At 41.2% G+C, this 15,245-nt stretch overlaps 1 protein-coding gene across 1 annotated transcript in view; it reads right to left on the bottom strand.

Moving 5' to 3' along the window:
* The window catches only part of LOC108797398 (complement factor H-related protein 2-like), a 37,481-nt gene extending 22,825 nt beyond the window's left edge, over nt 1-14,656 (bottom strand). The window contains exons 1-2 of the mRNA XM_018568986.1: nt 14,315-14,656; nt 13,906-13,936 (exon numbers count right to left, since the gene is read on the bottom strand). Of these exons, the coding sequence (XP_018424488.1) occupies nt 13,906-13,936; nt 14,315-14,656 (373 nt within the window). The remainder of the gene's footprint in view (nt 1-13,905; nt 13,937-14,314) is intronic.
* Nucleotides 14,657-15,245: the final 589 nt, after the last annotated feature.

Genomic DNA, 15,245 nt, shown 5'->3' with positions numbered 1-15,245 from the left:
CCCTGTGTAGTGCAAGTGGGGCTACCAGTTGAGATAACCTTGTCCCCAGGCATGGTAATCACAGTAGATGAATCTCTTGCAGTGATGACAGATCAGAGTTCTTGAATGCTTTTTTTAACAAAACAGCAGAAAAGGAGAAAAAGGGGCTGGAATACTCAAAAATAGAGCATTGTTTATTTGGCTGACAGTTTGGCTTCACCCACTCTCACAGCAGGCAGAAGTAGTTATATTACAACAGAGGTTCTCGTGTCTTCTCTGTACCAGGTGATGACTGCAGCTTGGACCGATGTAGGTTTGAGTGGTACTCCAGTGAACCCATTGACTAAGGCCAGCAAGGATGAGGTTCTTCTGAAGTATTCAAAAGAATCCTGTAGCACATGGTGGCCCTGAGGTGAGCCCTCAGGCCTGGGCAAAAGCCCATTGTCTAGCAGCAGAACGCCAAGACAAGCACACCAGTGAGCATGCTCAGGAGTTTTATTACAGCCAAACCCAATCCGGTATCCAGGGTCCTAATTAGTGATGAGCCGAACACCCCCCCTGTTCGGTTCGAACTTTCGCACATGGGAAAAGTTTGAATTCAAACTCAATGCAAGTCTATTGGGGTAGAACTTTGAAATTCATTTGACCCCATTTTGAAGGCTTATATGCAAGTTTTACATCTCTTAAAGGGTAACAATAAAAATAAAAAAAATCCTTTAAATATTGTGCCTGTTCCTAAAATTTCATACCAGACCCTTGATCCGAGCACAGGTCTGGCAGGGCAGGATACCAGGCCACATGCCCACGGCACTGGGACGGTTCTTTTCCAAGGTCGCCCCTGGAAAAGCACCTTGTCCTCGTACCGATCGGGACAAAGGCCTCTTCCCCACAAGCCCGGGGGCGTTGGTTGTGGGGTTGCGGGCAGGGGGGCTTATTCACATCAGGGTGCCCCTTTATTAAATCTTGGATCCCGGGACCGGCTCCGAGGGCGTCAGGAGGAGGAGGACGGGAGATCAGCTCCTTGCTGATCCCCGTCCGGGCTGTGAATGCAGAAGTGATGTGTGTTACATCACTTCCGCATTCACCTGTCAGTCATCTGGAGAGAGAAGAAGCTGATAAAGCAGATCTCTGCTTTATCAGCTTCTTTTGGGGTCCATAGGTGATATTAGGGGTCCTAGAGACCCCTAATATCTCCATAAAGAGGACCTGTCAGTGTGCCTTTGCTATTATATAGGGGGTTGTTATCCCCCTATATAATAGCAATAACAATAAGTGCAAAAAAAATATATAAATAAAAAAAAAGAAAAGTAACACATAAAAAAATAAAATAAAATAAAAGCCACATATAAAAAAAGGGGAAAAAACCCCCCCAAAATGTTTAACTCCCCCACCCCCACGTTTACGCGCCTATAAACGTAAATACGCGTCCGGTGCCCCAGCGCGCAAAAATTACAATTGCGCTACACATGTTACATATCGCCGCGAACGTCGCAGTGAGAGCAATCATTTTAGGGCCATCAATCACTGATAACACTAAACTGATGAGCGGTAACAGCTTTTAAAGCGTCGCCTAGGGCCAATTTTGGGTATTATCGTTTTTTGAGGTTTCGCGCGCGCACGCAATTTTAAGGCTTGACATGTTTAGTGTCTTTTTACCCGACGTGACCCCATCTTTTATATTTTACCAAAAAATTGGGTAATAATAAATGTTTTATCATTTAATATAGGGGAAACTGTTTTTTTTTAAAAATTTCGGTAATTTTTCCTTAATATAGTAAAAAAATAAAACCCCCAGTGGTGAATAAATACCACCAAAAGAAAGCTCTATCTGTCCCCAAAAAAGGGTATAAAATTCATTTCAGTACAGCGCTGCATGACGGAATAAATGTCAGTTAAAGTACCGCAGCGCTGAATACTGAAAAATGGCCTGGATGGGAAGGGGGTTTAACACCGCGGATGTCAACTGGTTAAACAATTAATGATGTGCTCGCTATCCTTCAAAGTTTTTACTACCAATGCATGTAAGAAAAAAATCTAAATCTTGAATGTTGGAAATTGATTCTAGTAATTATGGGTTTGCCAGTTGGTTTGCTCAGGTCTTCATGGCTTTTTGGGAGATAGTAGATGGTTAGTATCCTACCTACTAAAGGGGTTAAATACTTAGCTTCCCTTTTAACTAAGATCCTTTTCCTATTTTTTAGACATGTGCACAAACTAAAAATTTGTTTCGGATAAAACAAATGAAAACTAAAAACATTTTCGTTCCTTTCAACAAATAAAATACATTTTTATGCTGTTTCGGGTTTGGAGGCAACGAGCCTCCAAATCCGAAATTGCACATTGAAACTGCAGAAAGCGCAGTGGCCATATCGGCGTGTTCTGCGCATGTGTGCCTCCATCTTGGAGGCGGAGCACATAACGTCACATGATGCTGTTTGGGCGCTACTATCTTGGTGTATATCTTGATATAGATGGCAGGGCCCAAACATGCACATGACGTCACCCGATGCTGCACACACGCAGCATCATGTGACGTCATACACGACATACACTTGGGCAGAGCTTCTGATGCCACTGCACTGAGCTGAGCCGGACGAACAGGTTTTTTTATCGCTTTGCTGCCATTTGCCCTGCTGGTCTGATCCAGCAATACCCAATGCCTGTACTGTTTACACCATTGTGAGTACGCATTTTTTATTTAATAAATTGCATTTTATTGGACGTTACGCACTATGTCCTTGTCCTTTTTCTCTTTTCTCCTGGATTTAAACTGGTACCTGTGATCTGAGACCTTATCGCCTATTCTGTGCATGGGCTTCCCTCCCCCATTAAGAAGGGAAAAAGCGCATTTGACCTAGCTCTGTGGGTCTACCTCCCCAGGTGAGCACTCACTTGTTGTCATCACTCACTGGGTGGAGGTGAAGGTCTGCCTGCATTGTGTGATTATCCTTACCTGAGAATTATATGCAGATTGGCTGTGAATCATCTGAGGAATTTTTTTTGCACAATCACCATTGTTTGCTTTTGTTTTTTCCTTGAGACTTTTTATTGTCTATATTGCTTTTTTGTCTTTGTGTAGATATTTTCTATGCCTCATTTGTTTGAAGGCTCATATATGTGACTCACTTATATATGTTTCAATTTATTAGATATCTATCATTATTAGCTCGGCACAATATTGTTTTTCACACTCCGCCTCCAAGATGGCGGCACGCATGTGCATAATGCGCCGGCGGCACGCTCTGAAGCTAATTTATATATGCCCGAATATAGTTTTCGTATATTCAGGCACATAATTAATTTGGTATTTCGGATTCAGTGAACCACCGAATCAACTGAATTTTGTTGATTTGCAGGTTCGCACTAATCCGAATGCACACATCTATTATTTTCACCAAAACTTTTAGTTGCCTTATAGTTCCCTAGGCCTAGTTCCCTAGTTTCCCATATGTTTCTTTATCTTCTAATAGTAGTGCTGCAACTAATGATTATTTTCAGAATCGGTTAGTTGGCTGATTTATTTTTTCGTTTAATCAATTAATTAAAAAAAACAAATGCGATCCTTAATTTAGAATAAAGTAAACAAATGGAGTGTTACAAACATAAACTAATATGCAAATCGATAATGAGAATCATTGACAACAATTCTAATTATTGATTAAACTACTGCTAAACTCAGGGGTTAAACCTTAAAAATGCATACAAGTACCTTAACTATGTACCTTATTTGTATATAAATCAGGCCATTGCCCGCTGTATGCTATGTAAGTTGTGGAGTAGAAAATGTCCTCCAGTGACCCTAAAGAGAACTATGGCCAAAAAAGGCCATAGTTCTCTTTTAAAGTGTTGTATCCCAACAGAATGTTATACAAGGCTGAAAGGACAAAGGTTTTTATTTTGTGTAAACTTGGTAACTGTAATTATGTCTATTCTATTCACATAATACACTAGGCTAAGATTAAAAGCATTTCAGAACAGTGACTGTTATACCTAATACAACACTTTTGCTTACTTTTGCAGTGTCCACTTGAAATTGGGTGCCATTTGCCTTCTGAGCATGCCATTTTAATAGCCCCCATACGCATATATCCAGGATGGCAGGAATAATGTACTGCCTGTCCTGGGGTATATTTTTCTTTTCTCTCGACCTCCGCCAACTCTGCATGGTCCAGTCTTGGTGGAAATGTGCAACTTTCTAGAAATAATTTAAAAAAAATACAGTTACTGGTTTTTAATATGTCCATGAAACTGCAGATAGTATTAGTGTAAGTTTCTGTTCCTTGAAAAAGCTTCCTGATAATTGTATTAGTCTATGTTACTGTATAGCATACAACAGTTTTTCTAAAAACCAACATTGTGATGCATGTATTTTTATTACACAGACTGCACATCCTATTTGCAGATATTTTAGGAAACCCATAATTACACGGTTATTTACAAAGCTGCTGAAGGCAGCCCAGCGGAAGTGAAGTGAGCCGAACGCTGTTCGGCTATTCACTTCAGCCTTGTACAGCTGATTTCAGCCACTGAACGGCTAAAATCAGCTGTACATCGTCTGCCTATGGTCATCCGAACATGCTCTGCATGTTCGGCTGAGCCGAATTGCAGAAGGACTTAAACTCAGCCGATCCAACATCTGGTTCAGCTGATCCGAAGCTCCGGCAGCTTACTAGCTGCTGTTCATTGCTATTCTCATACCGTGGTACCAAGCAGAATAGAAAATAAGTGAAAAGAATGTGAAAAAAAATATTGTAAAATGATTTAAAAAGTTATAAAAAATAGGAAAAAGGAAAAGAAAACTAAATAAAAAACTATTGGGCGGAGCTACAAGTGACAACTAGCTCCACCCAACTGTTTCTTACTGGCTAGCACCTGCCAGAGTCTTCTAGCAGGTCCCGGCCAATGAATAACAATTGGGCGGAGCCGGCCACTTGTTGTTGTTTAATAACAGTTTAGCATCCCCAGGTCATTTGGGGACGCTGATCTGTCATTATCACTGGACGGAGCCAGCCGTGAGCTGTCATTAGCATGGAGATCGGTCGGCTTCGGCCGACCTTTCTCCACGCTACGGCTGTTACTTCGGCTCAGTCAATTGTGAAATAGCCTGTACAGCAGCCCTTCAATTCGACTGAACCGAAGGGCAGAGGCAGCCAAAGAGAGCCATAGGATCAGCCGAAGCTACGGCTGTATCCTTCAGCTCCATAGTGAATAACCCCCTTAGACTTTGCTTTCTTCAGTCTGTCTATCAGAGGTAAGTAATGCAGAGTACTGAGGTCAGAGGTAAGTAAAGCAGAGATCACTAATGTGTAATGCAGAGTACAGAGGCCAAAGTCATGTAACACATAGATAACTAATATATTAAGCAGAGTGCAGAGTTCAGAGGTAAGTAATGCAGAGGTCAGTAATATGTAATGCAGAGTACAGAGGTCAGAGGTAAGCAATGCAGAGACCACCAATATGTAATGCAGAGTACAGAGTTCAGAGGTAAGTGATGCAGAGGTCAGTAGTATGTAACTCAGAGTGCAGAGGTAAGTAATGTAGAGGTCAGTTGTAAGTAACGCAGAGTGCAGAGGTAAGATAGAAGTTAGAGGTAAGTAATGCAGAGTACAAAGGTCAGAGGTAAAGCAGATATGTAATGCAGAGGTCAGTAGTATGTAATGCAAAGTACAGAGTTCAGAGGAAAGAAATACAGCGGTCAGAGGTAGTTAACACAGAGGTTACTAATATTTAATGCATGGTGCAGAGTTCAGAGGTAAGTAACGCAGAGGTAAGTAATATGTAACTCAGAGTGCAGAGGTACCGTAAGTAATTTAGAGGTCAGTAGTAAGTTACGCAGAGTGCAATGTAGAGTGCAGAGTTCAGGGGTAAGTAACACAGAGCTTTATTACTTTCAGGTGCACATTAGGCTAGAGTCATGTATTTGCATTGCAGTTATTACGTCATACTACTGCAACACAGGTAACTTGTGAACCATGGTGCATTGAACCTGACAACATGTCAATGCAACACAATAGACCCATGTTTAAAAGCACCACAAAACACAGATGTGAACTAACTGTGCCTTGTGGTGCTCTTGGAAAAAAGAAATGCGCAGGTCCAATAAAAAGTCCATTGTGGAGCATTGGCCATCCATTTAAAATGAATGAGCTGCCTTACTACAATACACATTATGTGCAAGCATTAACACACAGCAAAGGTGTAATCTGGTCTGTAAGAAAAAATGGTTTCATTTTGGATAGTTGCAAAGTAAACACATCATACCTGAGCATTATACAGAACAGGGAACAAGTATAAAAGATATTCCCAAAAATCAATCCCAAATTTCCAAAAGCAATAACATTTGAATGAGAGTATTTGAAATCAATTTGCTTTTTTTATTTATTCTATGCAAGTAAACAAGGGCTTATTGAACATTAAACCTGAGTTAGTGGTGGCTCTAAAAATCAGATTTAGGGTGTTTTTTCCTTCTCTTACAGCAGGCAAAATTACTTCTATACACCAACAACTATTGCATAAGTAATGGTTCATGTCACTGCTGGTTTAGTGTGCATGTAAAGCCAAAATTTTTGTTGTTGTTGTTTTGGATAGAACTGGGAACAATTAGAACCTCTGTCCGGTTTTGCTGTGTACTACCACTGGGGAGAGTCATCCTCTGTATTTGTCCCGGTGACCATTGTCTCTGGGAGTCGGACAGAAGGTGTTGTTAAGTCCAAACTTTTATATATGTAATGGTAATAGGAGCTGGGGTCAAACATTCCAATGGTGACAATTGTCTAAGGGGAGCTCTCTCTCACTTCAGAGAGTATTCCTCTTACTTCCTCCCACTTGTTATGCCTCTAGAACACAAAATAGGACACAAACAGTGAAACAGGGTTTTAAACCTCTCCTGATCTATCCAAAAACTCATAAAAATGGTTACATATACACTTTAAGTGCTCATGCAAATGGCTGACAAAAAAACACATTATTATTATTATACAGGATTTATATAGCGCCAATAGTTTGCACAGCGCTTTACAATATAAGGAAGACATTACAGTCACAATACAATTTAAGACAGGATGGTAAGGAGGGCCCTGCCCGTGAGGGCTTACAACACATGGTTTGCTGTGACCCCATGCACACAGCTGCATAAAGATCAGTAAACTTTGGCAGCATTAAAATCTGCATTCAAGGTCCTGCATATGGACCATAATCTAAGTGTATAGCACAAATGTGCTCTTTTGCAATATAAGACTGAACTTCATCCTAGCAATGGAGGGCGTTAGACAGCAGATGTATGCATGTACACATGTAAACATTACACAAATGTTGCATGTGTACAACAATTGGAGAACTTAAAATGCAGGTTTTTGCTGTCAGTGAGATTCTACGTTTTACATTGTAACTTCAGTACCCCTGTGTGCATAATTCCTAAAGTGGTCAGTTACATTATTCACCAAAATATATTAAAACATTGACAAAAAAATGATTATACATTCAGGAAGGGAGAAGGAAAAACAGAGAAAGAAAGGGTAGGGAGGAGTAAGAGAGAGAAGGGAGATAAAGATGTAGAAGAGAGAAAGGAGATAGAGAGAGAAGGGGGCAAGAGAGAAAGGGATAGAAAAGAGAAAAAGATATAGAGAGAGGGTGAGAAAGAGAAGGTAGAGAGAGAAATAGAGAGGGTCTGAGAGGGAAAGCGATAGAAGAGAGAGAAAGAGTTATAGTTAGGGGGAGAGAGAGGGGAAGAGAGAAAGAAAAATAGACAGAGGGAGAGTAAGGAGGGGAGCGTTAAGAGGCTGACAATGAGAAACAGAAGGATAGAGAGAGGAAATGATAAAGGGAGAGAGAGGGGAGAGTTAGAGGCAGACAGAGAGAAACAGACGGATAGAGAGAGGAAATGATACAGGGAGAGAGCTGAAATGATGGAGAGGGAGAGAGAAAGAGACAGAGAGAGGAAGAGAGATTGGAAATGAAAGGGGAAGAGAGAGAAAGAAAGGGGAAGAGAGAGAGAAGTGAAGAGAGAGTCAGAGAAGAGAGAAAAGAGTGAAAATTTGAGAGAGAGAAAAAGAGAGAGAGGAGAGAGAGCAAAGAGGGTGAGGGAGTGAGATGAGGTGAGAGAGAAGAAGAAGAAAAAGAGACAGAAGAAGAGAGAGGAGAAAGGGGGAGAGAGAAAGAGATGGAGAGAGACAAAAGGAGAGAATGGAGGGGAGAGAGAGAAAAAAAGAGAGGGAGAGAGAGAGAGATGGGAAGAGAGATAGAGAGATGAGATAATCAAACATATCTTGGTAACAGCTGTTAGCATGTTGTGATCTTACCTTCGCTTTGTGTTGGTACAGCAGCGCTGAAAGTGACTGCTCCAATAGAGAATATCAATCCCAGCACATACATTCTGGTACAGAATGAACTGATCGCACTAATAACTGGTTGGGTTCTTGAACAGTTTTAAAAGCACTTAACAATTCTCCCCTTTAATATATAAATTAACTTCTCGTTTTCTTCAATGGTCTTTTCTGTTTAAATAGAGGAAATGAGATATGATGATGCCTAGTTTTAATTAATGGCTGACCATTCCACTTTTCCTATTAGAAAATCAAAGGTACTTTTTTTTTCCATGACTAATGTCTGTGAGCTGACAATAAAGTGTTTGTAAGAACATGTGACACTGTGGAATGCATGATTTCCTGTTTTCCTTGGTTTTCTCTCCTCCTAAATATGTCAGCTTCTATAACAACCATGAAGTTCCCACCCAGTGCACAACCTAATCCCTTAACAGCTGAAATGTTCACTACAGTGCAGATCTGGTATTTCAAAGCATTTCATGCAGAGTTAAATCTCAAGCTGGGAAACAAATTTAGTATTTACTAATATTTCTGATTGTCTCAGGATCTTATAATTTCAAACAGAAAAAAAAAAAAAAAAAAAGAAGACATGTTTACCTACACTACTGACAGAGAAGCATTATCCTGCTTTACACCTCAGCTGTGACCTGACCCCACCATATCTGAACAGAATATTGCTGTTTAGAAGAAGTGTCAATCAAATATGTTGACTACTCCCTGAGAACCAAGCAACATGGAAAATGTCTCATGTCCGATTTAACCTCTTCAGTACCAGCCATTCCTCCTTCTTGTCATAAGTCCCAGAACCTTTTCTGCTTCTGAGATGTGTCAGGCGCAGCCTATCTGAAAGCAGAACTCTGGCCAAAAACAAGATGAACAGCCCATTAAAAAATAAAATAACAAACCCAGCCATTGGTGCAATATTCACCTTATCCACAGATTCCCTGCCAGGACTTCTTTTTTTCTCCCACTAGATGCCCACAGTCTGATAGTCAAAAATATTCAACCCACTTTCTCTGAGCACAGGTCATCCTGGACCCACCCCAGCCTGTAATTGGACAGTGATAGTAGAAGCAGTATGGTAATGTGCTCATCTTTCTGTCACTTTGCTCTCTCCTCCTATTAGCATGCTTCTTGTCAGCCCATGATTGACACCTTGTGCTGCTACATTCCTTCACACTCAAGCTCTGATATACAGTACAAGTATAGATGCAAGATATTGATACCACATCAAATATAGGTACTCACACTGCTTGTATTTACAAAATACATTTAATGTTATATTAATGATTATAGGGCTGCATATGTCATTTATCGGCCTAGATGAAGGATAGTGGACAATATGCAGTACGGAAATAGGCCACTAGATGCCCCATAGGACACTAGCCACTAGATGCCCCATAGGACATACGGAATTCCATGCCCTGCCGGAAGGGTGAATTGTTTGCTGTGCTGTTTCAGTATAGTTGTTTTGTTATGAAAATTACATTGCACTAAGTGTTTAAATGTTTACATGCATAAGTGGGAATATGTTGAAATTCTAAACTCAGAGTGTCTCACCTGTGTTTATTGAGAAATGTCTCTGTCAGTGAATATTAGTTTTCATGTTGCATCATTTAAGGATTTGCAATGTTCTGACTAAAGTGCGGGAAGTGTTTAGATTCGTGGGGAGTGAATGGGGTAAAAGGATATTACGATACTGTGAATTGCATTTCATGAATATACGTGTTGGTAATGTAAAGATTATTTTTGTTGTGTCCTAGTGCAGCCCAGCCTTGGGGGAAAGGGGGAAAGCCCAGCCTTGGGGGAAAGGGGGAAAGGAACCGTTTTGGAGGTCGATGTAGAAGTCCAGAGTTATGCTCCTTGTAGGTCCAGTGTGTTGCAATTTTTGGGATACTCCTGTTGAGGGTATAGCCTTGATAATTAGTCCTAGGTTTTCTAGTACAAGAGTGTACTATGCTTTTCTAAGGGGAATGTAGGATAGTGGACAATATGCAGCACAGCAATAGGCCACTAGATGCCCCACAGGACACTGTAGAATGAAAGTAGCTCTGTCTTGAAGAAAACTCGGTTACCGAGGAGAGCTGATATATAGGGTGGGGTGGGGGCGCCCGAGAGGAGGGAGAGTAGAAAAAGAAACGTGAGACATGGGTAGACTCTCAGGATAGGGAGAGTCTGTCTTTTTTAATAGAAACTGGTCCATGGGAAGACATGGGACCAGGCCCAACACCATGTAATTGTCGCAACTCTTCCTCAGCTTCCCCTGAGGGGGGAAGCCACAGAGACAGGGCTGTCTAAGATGGGATTTCTGAGGATACTGAAAGTACCACATACTGGCAATACTTGTCTATTGGTCTTTGGCCCCACAAATTGTAGGCTCGGGGTTTCACCTGGACTTCGTCTCTCTAATACCTGTTAGTAACGAACAAGTAAAAGCAATGTGCCTTCACCCCACCTGGGGATGACTTAAAGCTTGTATTATGACAAACCCTAAAGTAAAGTTATGAAAAGACTATCTGTGTGCTGACTGATACTTCTTCTAAACTCTAAGATAGAGGGGTTCTGCAAAGAGTGTGCTGGCGATGGATGGAACCGTGGCTGTAACCACCCTGAGGAGGGTATGTGGTGAATACGGGCTATGCCCGACATAGGGTGCTCCCCATGGTGGCCTTTCTCTCTAAGGGGGAGGAAGCGCCGAGAGTCTGCCTAGGCGGTGGATACCATGAGGGCCCTGTGTGCGCAGTAGTACAAGTGAAGGGGTGCCAGGTGTCATGTTGCTATACACGGGGTTACATATAGCCATCAGGAAGGGAACACACGAATCACCCGATGAACCCCACCTACATAGAATTCAGCTTTAACATATTATGTATATCTCTTCCTTTTTGGGGGACAGATTAAGCTTTCATTTAGTGGCAGACTTAGATAAATGCGGTATATTCTTATTTTCTAGGTTAATAAGGAAGAAAATGGGAAGAATAAAATAAACATTTTCTTGTATTAGTTTTTCAGTGGAACTTTGACGTAATTCATCAACTTGATATTTATCCCAAAATCATCAAAGTCCGGTGACTCAAAGATTGGATTATATGTGGTGTAGCGGAGTGGCAAAGTTCAGAGTGAAAGTTTATGTTTAAATTTAGCAAAGCTTTTTTCCTTCCCAACAATCACAGGATCAAAATTCCGTTGGTTAAATCATCACTAACAGTTGCATAAGATCAAAAGGAGTTTGCACAAACATGAATTAGCACAACAGGACCATTTTTACAAGTTGGCCATCACAAATATTCGAAATGACATTTCAAACTCTGGAGTGAGTGTTTGTGATTGTTGAGGAGACACAGTCATTATCCAGAAAGAAAGTAAGCCCCATAGACTTAAAGCTGAACTCTGGAATAAACTAATATAATAAGTCTAACTACAAGAAGTATGTCTATTCTTCCTTGAATCCTGATGTCCTGTGTGTATTTCTTCCAGATCTGTGCTGTAATCCCGTGTGAAACTTCGGTTCAGGAGCTTCTTGTAATAAAGACCAGTCACTGATGCTCTCTCTCCTTCTGCAGGGAGACTGGTCTTGTATCCTATGCAACAATCAGTGCTGACTTCTTGTCACTGAATGTCACATTGGATCCAGCTGCCAAAAATGTCTGTACACACACCTTATATCTGAATAAGTGACTTGGAGTCACAAAACAATACATTAATTTAATCAGGATTCAAGATTCACTGTAACACTGGGACCTTATTCTAACTAGTAAAGCCTACAATATCCACAACCACACAGGTGCCTCTGCAGCAGACAACAACCAAGGGTTTTCTCCCACTTATCACACATATTATTTAGATGTACGCCCCAGGACCTTCAGATTAAGTTATCCCCACAGCATCGAGATTGACAATCACATCCAGCATGGAGACAGAGGTATTGTGCACAAGTGCGCATTCCAGGTTGCAGTAACCATCCTCCATGGTCACTAGCAACCTCCACATTGTAATTTTTGTATTCTCGCTCTTTTCAATACTAGGAGCACACCTTGTACTAATTTTTTTCTCTCCTTTTATTTTTTCCCATGTGACTACTACTAGAGAGACATCCCTGTCTCCACAAGAAGCATCATATTTTTCTTATGGTCTTGGCAGGCAGCCTGTAGTAGGTGGGGCCTACTGGACCCCTTCTACAGCTCTGCTCTCTTTACAGGCTATACACAGCACTGTGGTTATGGCTTTACAAAGGCATTAGTTGCACACAAAGTGGATATATATCCTTTGTGGCTATTGAGGAATATATTTGCATGAACGTTTTTGTGCCCAGAGTTCAACTTTAAATACAACCTTAATCCATGTGCCATCCAAGTCTGTTAGGACTCAGTGCACAAGCATGGCCGGCACTGAAGAAGATTTTGGCCCATCTAAAAAGAAAACTAGCGGTAGAATAGAGGGAGTACACATAAACAAACATTGTTTGCCTGGTTCATTTTGACTGTAGTTCTCCAATAATAATCACCATAATCCCTTTCCTATCAAAAACAAATATTTTCCTATATTTCGGTATTTATAATGTACCAACAGTTTTTTCTTTACCTAAAAGTGTTATGTTCTGTGTGCAATGCAATAACATTGCACTAGCATGCAGTCTAAGATCTAAATACAAAACCAAGGAACAGAGACGTCTTGGAAGCAATTCAAGTATTACAGATATATATTATCCTTATTTCCTGTTAAGAGGAATTGTTGTATTACTTGAATTGCTTCCAAGATTTCTCTGTTCCTTGCTTTGTATTTAGATCTTAGACCGCATGCTAGTACAATGTTATTGCATTGCACACAGAGCATATCACTTTTAGTGACACAATTCAAATATTATATAACATTTGGGGGGATTTCAAATGAATATATATATATATCTGTATTATGGAACAATAAATTATTCAGACAACATTGCTGTCTGTTATTACAAACAACCTAAACAATAACTCTATCATCACATCACATCACAACAGGATGTCTACAATGGCTCTTTCATTCTGTATAGTTCAAATTTCACAATTTTTAATATTTTCATATTATCAAATCTTTTTGGAAACAAGAACAAGGGCTCGTTCATTCTAAATGCCTTGTTGCTGCATTTTCTAGAGCATGCAAAATAGATGTACAGGCGAAAATACTTTGGGGCATATTTATTTAATGGTAAAGGACTGATTGGCCAATCATTCAGTGCTTATTTGGCATTAATTATTCCCATCAAATATTTTGCTCTAGTTTTAAAACGCGCTCATGGCCCATGTGTCAAGTTCTGTTTGTTACAAATCTAGACTTCCCATTCCCCAGTGTCAATTCCAGGTCTCTGTAATTGTCACTGTATTTGTAACATGGTAAATATTATACCAACCCTTGCTGAGCCAGCTTTGGCATTTGCTGTTGGGCATGGCGAATCATTGATTTTATCAAAGATTCACCATTGATTCCTGTAGTGGACCCACCATGCTCACACTTCCATTCTTTTCTGTGCACTGAGCCACAGGGAACATTCTGATTCTAGTCTTACAGGACATTTCCACCTTTGCGGGTGCATTTAAAAAAAACAACATATGTCAGCAATGTACACCATGTGTAGATGATGGCGGCATATCCAGATCCTGCATATAAACACAAAAACTTACTTTTTCAGTTGTCCTCTCATGCTTCACATGTTTTTTAAATGGCTGCCAGGCTGCTTTGTACAGTGGAATCTACAATGTAAGGAGTGGAAAAACTCCTTTTCCCATGGTGCTTTGCTTCTCTCATGCACTCATTTATATTCATACTAGTACCTCCCCCTGGGCAGTGCAGAGTGACCATGAGATTTTTTTTTTTAACTGTGACTACATCTGGAGGATTGTTGTGATTGCGAAAGAAATCCGTCATATTTTGTCTCCAGTAATCGCTCAGAACAAAATATAACGGATTTCTTTAGCAACATTCCTGGTGACCCCACACATCCTCGGTGACCACGCACATCTCCAGTGACCCCGCACATCTTTGGTGGCCCCGCACATCTTCGGTGGCCCTGCACATCCCCGGTGACACCACACATCCCCGGTGACACCGCACTTCTCCGGTGACCACGCACATCTTCGGTGACCCTGCACCTCTTCAGTGACCCTGCACATCCCCGGTGACACCGCACATCCCCATTGACCCTGCACATCTTTGGTGACTCTGCACATCCTTGGTGACCCCGCACATCTCCGGTGACACCGCACATCTTCGGTGACAACGCAATCCCCGGTGACAATGAAATCCCCAGTGACACCGCACATTTCCCATGACCCCGCACATCCCTGGTGACACCGCACATCCACGGTGACACCGCACATCCCCGTGACCAGAAATCAGTTTCTGTCCTACGCATACACACTAATCGGGAAAGACAGGAAAATCGTTTTACCAAAACATCCTTAACAAACAAAAATCAACTTAGACATCATATGACCCCTCACTTCCTTTCATTCTATTACCCATTAAACGAAAAGGGCTAGCAATTTCAGGGGGCTTAAACTATACACAGTAATCACATGCTTCTGAGTTCTTATATGTAAACTGTGACGGACCGCCTGGTACCCCGACTGGCTACCTCCGTCAGAAATCAGCTTCCTCTCCGCTGGAACCCGAATTCCAGTGTCCTCGGCCCAAACCTGCCTAATTATTGGACAGAACCAATATATTATGACAGAACGTTTAACCACTCAATCATTAGACAACACCAATGTTGAGGTGGAAACCAAGATCTGCTTTATTGAAGGAAACGCACAGAGTTTATACCTGACAGGATCAAATTAGAGTGCAGTGTGTCCCCTCCCCCAGACAGCTAGGTGCCGCATTAGAAGTCTTTTAAGCACAGACACTCTTTGGGATGAATGTCCTTAATCAGAGAGGAGCTTAATCCCATCATTGCAAACAATGGTC

This window comes from Nanorana parkeri, unplaced genomic scaffold, assembly GCF_000935625.1.
Source record: "Nanorana parkeri isolate BGI_ZX_2015 unplaced genomic scaffold, ASM93562v1 scaffold1271, whole genome shotgun sequence".
NCBI lineage: Eukaryota > Metazoa > Chordata > Amphibia > Anura > Dicroglossidae > Nanorana > Nanorana parkeri.
This window is presented reverse-complemented; position numbering and strand designations above follow the sequence as displayed.